The 15152-nt window shown below is 56.5% G+C and overlaps 1 protein-coding gene across 1 annotated transcript; it reads left to right on the top strand.

Moving 5' to 3' along the window:
• Positions 1 to 5870: 5870 nt before the first annotated feature.
• On the top strand, positions 5871 to 11690 carry LOC139826559 (uncharacterized). The gene is made up of 16 exons (XM_071802693.1): positions 5871 to 5979; positions 6379 to 6458; positions 6596 to 6784; positions 6927 to 7006; positions 7121 to 7241; positions 7363 to 7452; positions 7841 to 7945; positions 8200 to 8368; positions 8931 to 9028; positions 9468 to 9617; positions 9823 to 10119; positions 10355 to 10456; positions 10576 to 10713; positions 10915 to 11091; positions 11456 to 11585; positions 11683 to 11690. Exons 1-16 carry the CDS (start codon positions 5871 to 5873, stop codon positions 11688 to 11690), a joined length of 2043 nt encoding a protein of 680 aa, XP_071658794.1.
• Positions 11691 to 15152: the final 3462 nt, after the last annotated feature.

Here is a 15152-nt window from a genome sequence, read left to right as displayed (position 1 = left end):
AAGCCCTGTGCTGCCGCTGATGCTGAGGCGTGCGGAGGAGCAGCTCTTCTCAGGAGAGTGGCTGGATTTTAATAAAGAGCCCTTCGTGAAGCTGGGTTTGACATCTGCCTTTTCCGCGGACCCCAGAACGCCTCTGAGTGCACTGGCACTTTTGAGAGCACAACCCAGAATCACAGGCAAGGGTGATGGAGCAGACAGAAGCACTGGCAATGAGCCTGTCCAAGGCAGCGGAGATGAAGCTCACTGGGCCCACGGGGTTTGTTCCTCGAGGCACACCTGGAAATAGCAGGCTTCTCTCAGGTGTCCACACCTGAGCTGGCCTCACGGACTCCTTATGCACCCAGGGATGCTCAGAGACAGAGTCTGCCCCTTTTACACACAGAGGCAGGAGTCACAGTGTCTCTCTCACCTGCTGTTGCCACTCCCAGCCCTGCAGTGTGTCACCCTGCCCGCACTCATCTCCGATGTCCCACGTCACGAGGAATGAACACGGGGACCGCAGTCCAAGGAAGCACAACCCAGTACTGCGTTCAGGTGGTTTCCCCCTAACGTGAAGTGACCTCGAGACACTGTCTGTCCCACAGGCCTTCAGGGAACCCCAAGGAACAGCTGATGACATTTGTGGTCTCTCGGGTTCGGCTCATCCCACCTCCCGTACATGATGTGCAGGCTTGCATCTCATCTGTGCCATGCAAACATGGCCTGCTCGTGCTCATGCTCATGCTCATGCTCATTCACCATCCTTCCTCGGAGGGACAAAGGGCCTCTCCAAGCTGCGCTGAGAGGCCGGGGCTGGAAACGGTGGTTGTGCGGGGCCAGCCCAGGATGATTGTCCTGGGGCAGCTTCCGCAGAGTGTCCAGTGCTCACGGGCACAGCCCAGACCCTGCTCGGCTGGTCCGTCAGGTGTCTGGCAGGAGGCCGGGCTGTGAGAGGACACTGCTGCGTGCCCTCATGCTTCACACTCGCGGTGTTTAGCTCTGTACTGGTGCGTACTGGTGTTTTGACCTGCTGGTCACATTCTTGGCGTGTGCTGGAGAGAAACCTTGGAAGAAGACCTAAACCTTCCGGCATTATCCTCAGGAGATCACCTTTCTTCATGGAAGGCTGTTCTGAGGCCAGCTCTGTCACTGAAGTGTCCACTGTATGTCCCTGCCTGCGGTCACAGCACTGCCACGCAGCAGGACAGTGACCAACCTGCCAGAGCACTTAGGCCTTGCACCAGCACAACGGATGAGAAGGAGAGTGTGGGAGCGGAAAGAGAACAGCTCTGGAAGACCAAGCGCTGCTGCTCCCTGTCAGTGCTGATGTGCTGGGATTGTTCCCCTTCACCCAATTATCCAGGTGAAACTTCAGCCTCCTTTACTATAATAAAAAGTGAGCTTCCGATGAAATTTAATGAGATTTCATTTATTAACTACTTGTTAACCTATGAACTAAGAGTACACTCTGCTGCTTTGCAATAACAGTATTTTTAAAAGGCATTCTTTCCCAGCCAATTTGAGCTCTGACTGAAGGACAGGGATGTAAATGTTGGCCTTCGCAGCCACGATAACCATTGGGCTTTCCTTGTTCTCTCTTGTGTCTCTGTATCAATTGAAAAGTAGCACAAAATAATCTTCTCATTCCTTACTATTAGGCAAGCTTTGTTGCATGGGGAAGATTTGTTTATTTGTCAGTCTGGTGCAAGGCTGATAATGAAGTGCAGAGTTTGTTGGGTTTTTTTTAAAAAACAATCCCTGAGGTCCTGAGTAAATATCCAGCTGAGCTGACATTGATACTGTAAATTGGCTAATTGAAGAAAGAAACTTCTAAAACCAAAAAAATGCAAGGATGATGCCAAAGCTAATCTGGATTTCATATGTACAGGGGAGGGTGAGGGCAGCAAGATGAGCTGATGTTGTTTCCTTACAGTAAAAGAATAGACAGGGTGAACGACGGCCTGCTGCTGCGCTTTCTAAGATTAGAAGCAGACAGGACTGAGGTACTTTATGGCTCCTTTGCCTCCGTCTTCAGCACAAAGGTCTCCTGGGACGCTGTTCCTGAAGGCAGGAGTCTGGAGACCACCTAGGAGTGGATGGGGCTCAGTTCAGGGGTTACCTGATCAAAATCAGACACCTTTACAGAATAGGAGATGGGTCATTTGACCGGCTCCCTGAACACAAGTATCGCTGTGCTGTGGCACCTGAGATTGCCAGGAACACCCACCTCTTGGTTCGGAGGAGTGTGATTGCTCTTGAGGTGTCCTGGACTGTCTCCTCACTCAGCTGGGGCTTCAAGCACCCCCTTTTCTGACATATTGCGTCTGCATCAGGGGATGCTCCAGATCCATAAGAATTGAAGGCTGCTGATATCACCTCTTCTGGAAAGGGGCAGAAGGGAGAGGGGGGAAGGAAACAGAAGAAATGCTGCTTTATTGCTATGTATTACTGAAATGCTCTCTGTTTGGCTCTTCCTGAAATCTCTCTAATCATTCACTGTGGAGAGTTACTGGCTGTGTGCTGTGAACAAGCCAGGGCTTGATGCGGCTGTGCTACACGGAAGGATTTTCCTGAGACACCAGAGACAAAAGGAAAGTAAACAGAAGCTACTCTGCCCTCGACCCAGGTTGCAGGAGGGGCGTTGCCGCTGCGCATGAACAGTCTGTGAACAGTGCCCTGCAGCCAATCACCATAGTGGGGGGGGATGAGTGACTGTGAGTGTAACCAATTGTAGCCTGCACTTGCCGCATGGCCTTTTGGTATAGAGTATATAAGGCTTGGAAAAACGTGGTCTCGGGGACATTGATATTCAGTGTTGTTTAAGAGTTCATTAAAGAGTACGGATGGTAAATTCACATTGAATTAGACTCCTTACTCTCGCCCGGCCCACCCGTTCGATCAAAGAGCTTATGCCGGCGTCTGGATTCGTCGAATTTACTACCAGTACAATTCACACCAGGCTTGAAGCCTTTAGGAAAATGCTGCGGAGAGCCTTGGCTTGTAAGGGCGTGTTGGATGTTAATGAGCCGTCTGCTGCCACGTTCCCAAACTGCAGATCCTGAAACAATGAACAAACCTCCAGCAAAGTAAAAGGCAGAAGCGAACTCAAGTTTCTGAAGGTGCTTGGGATCCCACAAAGCGGGGATCACTGACACAGCTCTGGAGGAAACAACCAGTCCGTGTCCCTGGAGGCTGGTGAAGCAAAAGCCTGCAGACACTGGTCACAGGTGGTAAAGGTGATGTGGAGGTGGTTCTGATGCCATGTCAGCCCTTCATGTGTGTTTATCATCAGAATGGCCGAGCTCTGACCCCCAGGGCCTGGCAAAGGAGACCTTTTCTCTCAAATGTTTCTCAAGGCTCTGCCTGTGGTCGCTGCGAGGGTATTTGTGTTTGCGATTGGGTTCGGTGCCAAGTGCTGTGGTTTTCTGAGGATTTGGCAATGCCTGTGAGGTCCCCAAAGCCCATCCAGCTTCTTTCATAGGCCTGGCAGTGGTCCTCAATCACCTAAGCTGTCCCAGTGCCAAACTTGTTTGAATCCTCAATTTGGATCCGTGCCCCAGCACTGAAATGCACACCCCAAAATAAAAAAGAGAAGACAATCTATTCCACATTAGCATGACCAGCCCATGCTCCTCAGGTGTTCTTCTTGCCTCTAACACACTTACTGCTACGCATAGACCACTCTCTTCCTGCACTCCCATGTCTCTCACTGACCTTTCACTCTTGTCTTCCAGTAACGGGCCAACACTCCAGGAGGTTCATGCTTCCTCCAGGCTCACGGATGTTTCCTGAGATCCATCCCAGCGTGGGGAGTGTAAGAGAGGAGCAGAGCAGGGTCACCTCATTGGGCATGACTGAGCACAGCCGCCTCCAGCAGCAGCCATTTTGCATCTCCCAGGTACAGCCATGCCCACAAAATGAAAATATCACTGCCATCTATGATTAGCCCAAGAGAGGCCTTTCTTCCTTCCGTATTCCCAAGAAAATCTTCCTCTTATTCCTCCTCTACTTGCGGACATCAACTGCTCTCCATTTCTGGGCTCAGACATTCAGTAAATGGGAGGATTCACTAAAGCCATCAGCCATCCCATTACTTCTCCCTGACACGCCCCAACCCTCTCCCTGAGTGCTTCTCTTTTTATGACCATCTGTGCAGCAAGAGTAGTCACAGGAAAGCACCAAATACATAAAAACTGGTGCCGAGCAAAGTGCTGTACAGACCTGATGAGTCGCCTCTGTGGCTGTGTCCTTCCTGGAAGGTGTCTGTCCCGAGAAGGGGATCCAGCTTCTGCCAGGAGAGGCACATGAGAGTGTCCATGCGCCTGGGCAGGAAAAGGGTGGCTTTTGCCAGACTACCCTTCATCTGAACCACTTAGATATCTACTTCTGGATGGAGACAGGGCAGCAGGGGTTTTTTAGTTTATTGGTGGGTTTGGTTTTTTGTTTTGGTTTTTGATTGTTTGTTTGTTTGTTTGTTTGTTTTGGTTTTTTGTGTGTGTGGGGGGGGTTCTGGTTTTGTTTTGTTTTCTTTTGTATTGTTTTGTTTCGTTTTGTTTTTGTAGATGCAAAAATGTGTCTGTATCTGAGTAGCTGGCGAATGTTTTTCAAGAAGGACTCCTCGTAGACATTATTTGATTGAAATAATTGTATTTATTTTTCAGAGTACACTAGATTCTTTTTTAAGGAAGCATTATTTTTTTTTTTTCCTTCACATTACTTCCTTTGAGAGATGGTGTGAATTTTGAGCTGCAGCTTCTCCAGGAGAATGCTGTGCGTTATGGTGTCAAAGGCCTTACTGAAGTCTAAGTACACAACATCCACAGCCTTTCCCTCAGCTACTACTTGGGTCATCTTCTTGTAGAGCGACATCAGGTTGGTCAAACCTTTCATGAACCCATATTGACTAGGCCTGATGATACAGTTCTCTTGTAAGCGACGAGTGATGTTACTCAAGATCTGGGTACCTGGAGCACAACTGTTCTGAGTATTAAAGACTGAGGCAAAGGCGGCATCTAGTACCTCAGCCTTTCCACCTTTTTCACCCCCTCACCACCTGGATTTCTCCTTTCGTGCTCGGCCAGCTCCAACGCTTTGTCACGTGGTTACATGGTTAGTTTATCCTCAAGCCACTGAGAGCTTCTGTAAGCGGTGAGACAGCAGACACCTTAAACAAAGTCCATCCTCTGTGCTACCCACCCTCGGAAATCCCTAGAAATCTCTACAGAGCCACCAAAGGAGCAGCTTCGCTGCTGTTCTGAGCAGCCAGCCAGCTGAACACCAGGCTCTGGGACACAGCGGAGGGCAACAGGGAGGTCCCGAGGAGAAATGAGGGCAAAGGGGGGCCTGGAGGCACCCCAAGGACACCCAGGTGCGCAGGGCTAAGCTGGCCTGTGCCTGCCAATGGGACACCCTGCCCCTCCCTGCCCAAGTGCAGGGTCACAGTGGGGCCCGTTGTGACCTCACTTGGTGACGCCCACTGCACCGCATGTGCTCAGCGCAGCTGCGGGCCCCAGCCCACACTGTCCGGCAGGACGGTGACAGGAGAGGGTGTGCGAGCACGGAAACGGCGACTGGCCCCCGAGCGCAGCCCACCTCTTTCAGAGAACTGCAGAATCGGAGACTTCTTTTGGTTGGAAGCGACCCCTGAGGTCATCGAATCCAACCATATCCGAATTCTAGCTGCCCCCGGCAGACTCCCCTCTGCCCCCGGCAGACTCGTGGCGAGGACTCCTCGAGCGCAACCCACGTCCTTCCCCGCTGCCCCCGGCAGACTCGTGGCGAGGACTCCTCGAGCACAACCCCCGTCCTTCCCCACTGCCCCCGGCAGACTCGTGGCGTTGCGCCAAAGCTTCCCCCTTCACCAGCCCAGCCTCTTTCCTCCAACCCGAAAGATGGCGGAGAAACTTCTCAGGATGGCCCTGAAGGAGGACAGGGCTCCTCAGGAGAGCAGCTCTCCAGTGGAGTCCCATGTGCTATGCCTGGCCCAGCAACTGGAGATGGGTGAGTGAGGGGCCCTGATTTTCTGGAAAGAGCGGGGGGCCAGTGAGAGCTCCCTGTTCAACGCCAGGATCACGTTTCCCTGCGCGCTGGCAGGGGCGTCCCACGGGTGGTGGGCGTGATGCTGCCTGAATGGCAGGGCTGCTCCGAGCTGGGAGCCAGCCCCAGCTCATCCTCTGCGGGCTGAAGCGAGTTCTTCACCCGCTGCACTGGGGGCTTCCCGCATCCTGCCTGGCTTCAGCATCGCAGCCCATCTGCCGGGCACCCTCCAGCACTGACACGCAGGGGAAGACTGTGCCAGGGCAAACGGCACAGGGCTGGATGGGGGGCAGAGCTCCTTCCTCTGCTCTTTCCTGCCTGCGCACCCTCCCTGTAGCCCTCCCTGCTCTCCTCCTTTCTTAGATGCCAGCTGGTTACCAGTGTACCACCTGGAACCAGAACATGTGGATGTCATCACGGCCTTTGTCAGCAGCCCGGAAAAGGTAACTGTGGCCATTTGGAAGGCGGCTGAGCTGGTGTCTGCTGACAGGGGCTCTGCTGCAGGGCTGCTGGAGGGCTCTGGCTGGGCAGAGCTGCTTCTGCCAGGTCTCCATCCGGCGCTGCACCCCCAGCGCTACAGTGCCACTGGCCGTGTGTCCCCATCTCATGCTCCCTGTTTGTCTCTCTGTCCCCCGGCTGCCAGGACGAGGAACGGAAGCTGAAGTTCCTTAAAAGCGTGGCTATGCTCTTCAGAGCCGCAACGTACAACGGTTTGTCCCAGGGCCTAGATCTGTTCTGCCAGAGATACAAACTGGCAGAGAATATCAAGGTGAGGGGATAGGCGCTGGCTCCGGGGAAGGGGACAAGGCCCCCAGCACCAGCGCTTGTAAGGACAGCGTTGGGCGGGGCAAGGGGCTGATGGCACTGGGTGCTGGCAAGCTGCCAGCTCCAATCCTGGCTGTGCACTGCAGGTGCTGCTGGAAGAAGAGCCCAGGGACCAGCTGCACACAGCGGTGCGGCGGAGCGCCATGTTTGCCATGGCCGAGATGAGGTACCTGCCCATCCCTCCCGGGGACTCCTGCCCCAGAGCCCCGTGTCCACCTGCACGAGGCCTCCGGGCACTGCTCCCCGCACCAGTGTCCAACCGGCCTCTCTCTCTTTGCAGCTTCGTGGAGGCGGTGCTGGAGGGGAAAGAGATAGGCCTCCTCCGCACGTGCTTCTCCAGCATCTTCCTGCTTCCTCCAAAAGAAGAAATGCAGGACCTGAAACCTTTCCTGTACTTCACAGTAAGTGCTGGGTGACAAAGCAGCCCACGAGTCCTGCCTTGGTGCTGGGAGTTCAGCTCAGTGTCCCGGGGGTGAGGGGGACAGCGGGAAACACGGCCACAACTCGTTGTCTCCCTTGCAGACCATGAAAGGCATGGACACCATGCTAGTTGCAGTGGTGCTCAACTCTCCCACCTCCGGAGTCATCGAGACGATGCAGAGTATCTTCCAGGTCTGGCATGTGCAAAGAGTGGGCTTGACAAGGGCTGTTCTTCACCCTAGGGGACAGGGTGCCCACTGCTGAGTGGACAGTCCCACCCCGTGCCATGCAGAGAGCGCACTGCAGGGTGGTGCCCACCTCCCTGGGGGAACCAGGGGCTGCCCACCAGGCTCTTCCACAGCACAGTGGCCACACAGGGTGGCATCTGCCTTCCTGCCTGGCTAGAGGGCTGGCCGGGGGCATTTGTCCCAAGCCTGCCGTGGACCCCAGGGCACGAAACCACTAGAGGCTTTGCTCCAGATCAGAGGAAGCCTTAATGGACTGGGCGAGTCCCGCCCAGGACTTGAGCACTGGAGTGGTGGCTGCTCCCAGGGCTCACCAGCAGCTTCTCTCTCCCCAGATGCTCTTGACCTTCACCACCTCAGAGAGGGCATCTGTGCGGGAGAGGGCCGTGGGCAGGATGAGGGTGCTCAGCTTCCTGCTGGCCAACTACTCCTCACTAAAGGTAACGACCAGGCACACCCCGCTCTGCCAGGAGCCAGCTCTGCCCCAGTCCTGTTTCGGCTGGGGCTGCCCAAGGAGCCTGGAGGGAGCACAGGCCTGGCAGCTTTCCCCGCATGGGGCTGTTCGGCAAGACGGGTTCCGCAGGGCCATGCAAACCTCTGACCCACCTGGATCCAGCCCTGGGCACACACATGGGTTCAGGGCTTTGGCCCCAGGTGCCCTCAAGCCCTCTGCTCTTCCTCATCCCTCGCCCAGGCCGATCCCAATGAGGAGAGACACGCCTCCTGTGCAGGGATGCAAATGCCAATCATTGGACAGCTGCTGGGACATCTCCTGCTACTCCTCTCATTCAAGGAAGAAGAGACCAGCCGCTTGGCTTTGGACGCTCTTTGTCTCCTCTTCCAATTCAAGTATCAGCAACGCTGTAAGAGAAGCTGTGGTGGGACGGGTTCCCCTGCACACCAACATCACCCAGTAGCTCTGCTCGTCTTCCTGACGGGTTGCAACAGACAGTTGTGCTGCTTGCTGGAGGCACCACCTTGTCACCAGCACTGCCCTTCCTCTGCTCCTGACCCCCACGCTCTCTCCCAGGCTGTTGATGGTGCCATGTAGCTCAGCTGCTCCACAGGAGCATGGGAGGCAGCCCCACGCCGCATCTTCCCGTCTCTCCCAGCTAGCCTGTATCCCTGCCCCGCGGCACTCCGGCCAGGCGAGCTGTCCCCCACGTCACCATTATTCCAGGCATCGGGGACTGAACTGTGGGGCTGCATGCAGAGCTCTAGGACCTTGGAGTTTCCAGGGCCAGAACCACTCGCACACGTACACTGGAGGCGGGTCAGCCTTTCCGTGGCACCGTTCTCCACCACCTCCTCCCCTGATGGCGGGTCATAACCTCCCTCCTCGGCCATTCCAAGATCAAAGCTTTTTCCAGTATTGGGGAAGCTGCTGCATCTTGTCGACTCTTCTGTGTTTGCCCTGCTCTTTAGGGGCGACACTGACAGAGGAGAATACACAGCTCCAAGGGGACTTGGAAGCCGAGACCACCTCCTTGCGCACTTCGCCCAGCGCCACTCACATTATCGAGGTAACGAGCTCCCCCCTTGCTGGCACTCTTGGCCGTGGCATCAGCAGGGGAATGGTGAGAGCGAAGGCGTCCACAATCAGCGGGCTGGCGTGGCCTCCCTGTCCCTGCTGAGAGGCTTCCTGCTGTCCCTGAGCAGGGACGATGCGAGGGCTGCGCTCCAGTGTCCCAGCAGCAGCCCCCGTCCTCCCGGCCACCAGCAAGCCCTGGCTGGCAGCAGGGTCCACACCTTGTGCCCATGACCCCAACCCTCCTCCCTCACCCTGGGCCCTCTCTTCTCATCCTCCCCAGCAGTCACTGCTGCCCCTGCTGCCAGCGTTGCTGCGGGCACTGCCGCCAGCACTGCCGGGTGCCTCTGCAGGGCTGCTGGCACTGCCCAGCTAAGCAGCAGCTTCAGGGCCCTCAGTGTGACATGGCTGCGCTGCCTGCCTTCCTCCCTTAGTCCTTTGCGGAGTACCTCCAGCCTTCTGAGAGGTCAGACCTTGTCCGGGTGTTCATCGAGGCAACGACCGACTCCAGCACCTTTGACAAGGAGGCGGCCAGAAGTGTGCTGGACATGGCCAAGGGAAACCCGGACTTGTGGCTGGTGGATGTAAGTGGCCTACAGCCTGTTGCTGGATTGCCCCGCCCTTCAGCCCTGTCAGACCTTGTTCCTCCCTCCATCCCTCTCTTCCTCCCAAACCCCGGTGTCTCGGGCACCTGAAGCCACCTCAAGGCGGCACAGAGGGATGGCAAGGGCAGCTGAGGAAATGGCCGCACTCCAGTGGCTGCGCCATCCTCACCTGTGTCCCCTCCAGGTGCCAAAGATCACGAGCTGCATCCACAAAACCCTGGGATGCATCAAGACAGTCCCAGCCCGGCAGAGCGTGGAGTCCCTAATGGTCCCCATGGCTGACAAATGCCCTCAGGAGGTGGTGACAACACTGCTGCAGGTCGCTCCAGGAGGAGACAGGTACTGTCCCCACACGCCACGAGGGCTTGTTCCCTGTGGGGAGAGGGGCCTGGAGACGCTCTGGCTGCCAGAGCCAAGGAATCCTGCAGGACACACGCGAGGAGCAGGACCCTCCATCCCACCATGCGTTCCAGCCCAGGGGGTCAGCCAGGCCCACAGCAGGCAAAGCTGAACAAGCAAGCCTGAGCACACCCCGTGCTCCTGCCCAGCCCACAGGGAGCACCAGCTCAGCCCTCTGCTGCTGCCCAGGGCATCCCAACCATCGTGCAGGGCTGAGCGCGGCCACGCTGCTGTGGCCAAGGCTGCCCTGCTGACAGAGCGCTCTGGCTTGCAGCACTGCCCTGGCGCTGTGGGAGGTGATGTTCTCCGTGCCCCAGACTGCGCGGAGCATTTTGAGGGAGCTGCTCAGCCAGCTCTGGGACCTGAAGAGCAGGCTCTTCTGCACACACCTGGAGGACTACTGCCTCGTTCGCTTGGCTGTGAGTTACCGGAAAAAGCCCCCGCTGCCCTGTGCCTGGGCTGCGTTGGGAACCAGGAGCTGCACGCTGCCAGGAGCCCCAGCAGCTCTGCCGGTCGCTCACTGCCGCCCTGCCTTCAGATGCTGGCCAGCAGAGATCTGGGAGACAGGACGTTTGCTGCAACCTACTTAGACTTCAGGTTCCTGAAGGAAGAAAGGCCAGCCATGCTCTCCCTGGTGCTCAGGGGCATCATGACACTGTCAGAGACAGTCGAGATGGTGAGTAAGGGCGTCGCCAAGGGGAACCGTGTTGGCAGCCGAGGGTCGGGGCAGGGGGTGAGGGCTTGGCCTTGGCTGGCAGTCAGGCAATGGGGTGACTGCTCCAAAGGCCCTCCCTTCCATGGTGGGGCCTGCTGGCTGCCTGGGGCGCTTTCCAGGCGTGGACCTGGTCCCAAAAGGGAAACTATTTTATTCACACAGGCAAGAAAAATGAAGATCATCCTGCCAGACCTCATGAGGGTTCTGCTGTTTGGCTATAAGGCTGCCACCACGAAGGCTCTGCTGGTCTTCAGAACCGTCATGGCTCAGCTGGAGAGGAAGGAGGCCAGCCACGTCGCTGTGCAGATGGCAGAATTCCTCCTGCCCCTCTTGGATGACGTAAGGCTGATGTGGAAGCCCGAGCCCCACGGGTGGGCCCTGGGCTCTTGTGGGATGGCTTCCGTGTTCTGCAGCCCAGCACAGCTCCTCCCCAAGAGCTGCTCCCGGAGCTCTTCCCACCATGGCTGCCGAAGCTGGTGGGGGATGCTGGGTGGCTGGGAGGGCACTTGGAGGAACAGGCACTCCCAGAACAAGTCTCTTGAGTGGCCTTTCACGGACCCAGGACAGCAGATCTGGCCCACATCTCCAGCGTGCAGAATGCCGCCCTGGAGCATCTCCCCTCACATCAGCCATGCTGGGGCTTCTGCTCACCATGGGCAGAGAGCTGCTGGTGCTCCAGCTCTACTGTGCTTCTCCCTCCCAGGAGCTGAGCCAGCTGAGAGAGAGCTCCATCAGCCTCTTCAGAGACCTGATGAAGATGGCGGTGGGGAACGACAAGAGGGAGATGAAGAACGTGGTGCGACTCGGCCTGCTCCCTCTCTTCTTCCGGATGAGTGACCAAATGCAGAGCGTGGCCAAGGTACAGGTTTCAAAGCTCAGCACTGATGCGGGGAAGAGAGCCCTGGACGTTTGGGCCAGGGCATGTCCCAGCTCCCTAAGGGCAGAATCAGCCCAGGACCAAAGTCCAGAGGAGGGAGACACAAGGTCTCCTGCTCCAGACCGCGGTGCCATCTCCCAGCTTCTGCTGTTCCGCAGGCTGCTGGGGAAGCCCTTCTTGCTGCCGCAGAGCTCCTCAAGTGGAAACCGCTCAAGCACCTAGTGCGGACACAGCAGACATGGCAGATTGGAGAGAGCTTGGTGAGGACAACCCCCAAGGCTCAGGGCCCAGGCGGGACGAGGACCACCCTACACGTCTGGGCTGTAGGCTCTGCACATGTGCCTCGCCTGCCCTGCTGCAGCCTGGACCTGCACCCTTGTGCCCTGTCCTCAAGAGCAGAGCCCCCAAGGGCTCTTCTCTCTGCCCCGCTGCCCTCCCCATACCCAGCGGGAGGGAGAGCTCTCAGCAACCCTGGGCACCTTGACCTGTGTCTCTCTTTCAGCCTCAGCCCCACAGGGCTCCTGGCTGGGACATGGGAATGGCCGGGGCGGGAAGGGGAATGGCTGGGTCTAAGAGCAGGGACTGGTCCAGCCAACTGGGAATGGACAGTGACGTGCCCATCCCCTTGTGCTCTCTCCAGCTGAAGCAGGACAGCAGCAGAGCTCAAGAATTCTTGATTCAGAGCCTGTCGTACCTGAAGGATGCTCAGGCCAGCTTGCGAGAGGCGGCCGTGAGGTTCATCGGTGGGTCACAGCCCCATGGGTCCCTCTCTTGGCAGCCTGGCCCCAGTCCTCGCCGCTGCCCTGGCAGCAAGGAGCAGCCCTGTGGCTGCCAGAGCCCCAGCTGCCCCGTGCAGGGCGTTGGCTTCCCTCTCCCAGTCCTGCCCATGCAGGCGGCCATGGTTCCCGCCTTGCTCAGTCCCACCAGCTTGGCCCCTGCTCTTCCCTGGGGCCAGCCCTGATGAGGGGAGGGAGCAGGGGCTGACGGAACTCTGTGCCCAGGGCTCGCTGCACGGCACCTGACGAATCCAAGCCAGAGGAAGCTGGCGGAGATCTGCAGCGGTGAGTAGGGAGCATGGTCGAGAGGGAATGCCTGGGGGTCTCTGCAGACGTGGGAGGTCATCTCAACTCTGCTTCTTTCCCTTGCAGCCCTTCAGACCTTGGCAGAAGACAGCGAGCCCTCCATCCGCTCCCTGGTAGTGCAGACTGTCATCATCATCCTGAGCTCTCCGAGGGAGCAGCCAAGGCCGCGATGGACCCTGCAAGCCCTGTGCTGCCGCTGATGCTGAGGCGTGCGGAGGAGCAGCTCTTCTCAGGAGAGTGGCTGGATTTTAATAAAGAGCCCTTCGTGAAGCTGGGTTTGACATCTGCCTTTTCCGCGGACCCCAGAACGCCTCTGAGTGCACTGGCACTTTTGAGAGCACAGCCCAGAATCACAGGCAAGGGTGATGGAGCAGACAGAAGCACTGGCAATGAGCCTGTCCAAGGCAACGGAGATGAAGCTCACTGGGCCCACGGGGTTTGTTCCTCGAGGCACACCTGGAAATAGCAGGCTTCTCTCAGGTGTCCACACCTGAGCTGGCCTCACGGACTCCTTATGCACCCAGGGATGCTCAGAGACAGAGTCTGCCCCTTTTACACACAGAGGCAGGAGTCACAGTGTCTCTCTCACCTGCTGTTGCCACTCCCAGCCCTGCAGTGTGTCACCCTGCCCGCACTCATCTCCGATGTCCCACGTCACGAGGAATGAACACGGGGACCGCAGTCCAAGGAAGCACAACCCAGTACTGCGTTCAGGTGGTTTCCCCCTAACGTGAAGTGACCTCGAGACACTGTCTGTCCCACAGGCCTTCAGGGAACCCCAAGGAACAGCTGATGACATTTGTGGTCTCTCGGGTTCGGCTCATCCCACCTCCCGTACATGATGTGCAGGCTTGCATCTCATCTGTGCCATGCAAACATGGCCTGCTCGTGCTCATGCTCATGCTCATTCACCATCCTTCCTCGGAGGGACAAAGGGCCTCTCCAAGCTGCGCTGAGAGGCCGGGGCTGGAAACGGTGGTTGTGCGGGGCCAGCCCAGGATGATTGTCCTGGGGCAGCTTCCGCAGAGTGTCCAGTGCTCACGGGCACAGCCCAGACCCTGCTCGGCTGGTCCGTCAGGTGTCTGGCAGGAGGCCGGGCTGTGAGAGGACACTGCTGCGTGCCCTCATGCTTCACACTCGCAGTGTTTAGCTCTGTACTGGTGCGTACTGGTGTTTTGACCTGCTGGTCACGTTCTTGGCATGTGCTGGAGAGAAACCTTGGAAGAAGACCTAAACCTTCCGGCATTATCCTCAGGAGATCACCTTTCTTCATGGAAGGCTGTTCTGAGGCCAGCTCTGTCACTGAAGTGTCCACTGTATGTCCCTGCCTGCGGTCACAGCACTGCCACGCAGCAGGACAGTGACCAACCTGCCAGAGCACTTAGGCCTTGCACCAGCACAACGGATGAGAAGGAGAGTGTGGGAGCGGAAAGAGAACAGCTCTGGAAGACCAAGCGCTGCTGCTCCCTGTCAGTGCTGATGTGCTGGGATTGTTCCCCTTCACCCAATTATCCAGGTGAAACTTCAGCCTCCTTTACTATAATAAAAAGTGAGCTTCCGATGAAATTTAATGAGATTTCATTTATTAACTACTTGTTAACCTATGAACTAAGAGTACGCTCTTCTGCTTTGCAATAACAGTATTTTTAAAAGGCATTCTTTCCCAGCCAATTTGAGCTCTGACTGAAGGACAGGGATGTAAATGTTGGCCTTCGCAGCCACGATAACCATTGGGCTTTCCTTGTTCTCTCTTGTGTCTCTGTATCAATTGAAAAGTAGCACAAAATAATCTTCTCATTCCTTACTATTAGGCAAGCTTTGTTGCATGGGGAAGATTTGTTTATTTGTCAGTCTGGTGCAAGGCTGATAATGAAGTGCAGAGTTTGTTGGGTTTTTTTTAAAAAACAATCCCTGAGGTCCTGAGTAAATATCCAGCTGAGCTGACATTGATACTGTAAATTGGCTAATTGAAGAAAGAAACTTCTAAAACCAAAAAAATGCAAGGATGATGCCAAAGCTAATCTGGATTTCATATGTACAGGGGAGGGTGAGGGCAGCAAGATGAGCTGATGTTGTTTCCTTACAGTAAAAGAATAGACAGGGTGAACGACGGCCTGCTGCTGCGCTTTCTAAGATTAGAAGCAGACAGGACTGAGGTACTTTATGGCTCCTTTGCCTCCGTCTTCAGCACAAAGGTCTCCTGGGACACTGTTCCTGAAGGCAGGAGTCTGGAGACCACCTAGGAGTGGATGGGGCTCAGTTCAGGGGTTACCTGATCAAAATCAGACACCTTTACAGAATAGGAGATGGGTCATTTGACCGGCTCCCTGAACACAAGTATCGCTGTGCTGTGGCACCTGAGATTGCCAGGAACACCCACCTCTTGGTTCGGAGGAGTGTGATTGCTCTTGAGGTGTCCTGGACTGTCTCCTCACTCAGCT

This window comes from Patagioenas fasciata, chromosome Z, assembly GCF_037038585.1.
Source record: "Patagioenas fasciata isolate bPatFas1 chromosome Z, bPatFas1.hap1, whole genome shotgun sequence".
Classification (NCBI taxonomy): domain Eukaryota; kingdom Metazoa; phylum Chordata; class Aves; order Columbiformes; family Columbidae; genus Patagioenas; species Patagioenas fasciata.
The sequence above is the reverse complement of the archived record's forward strand: the minus strand, read 5'-3'. Positions and strand labels throughout refer to the sequence as shown.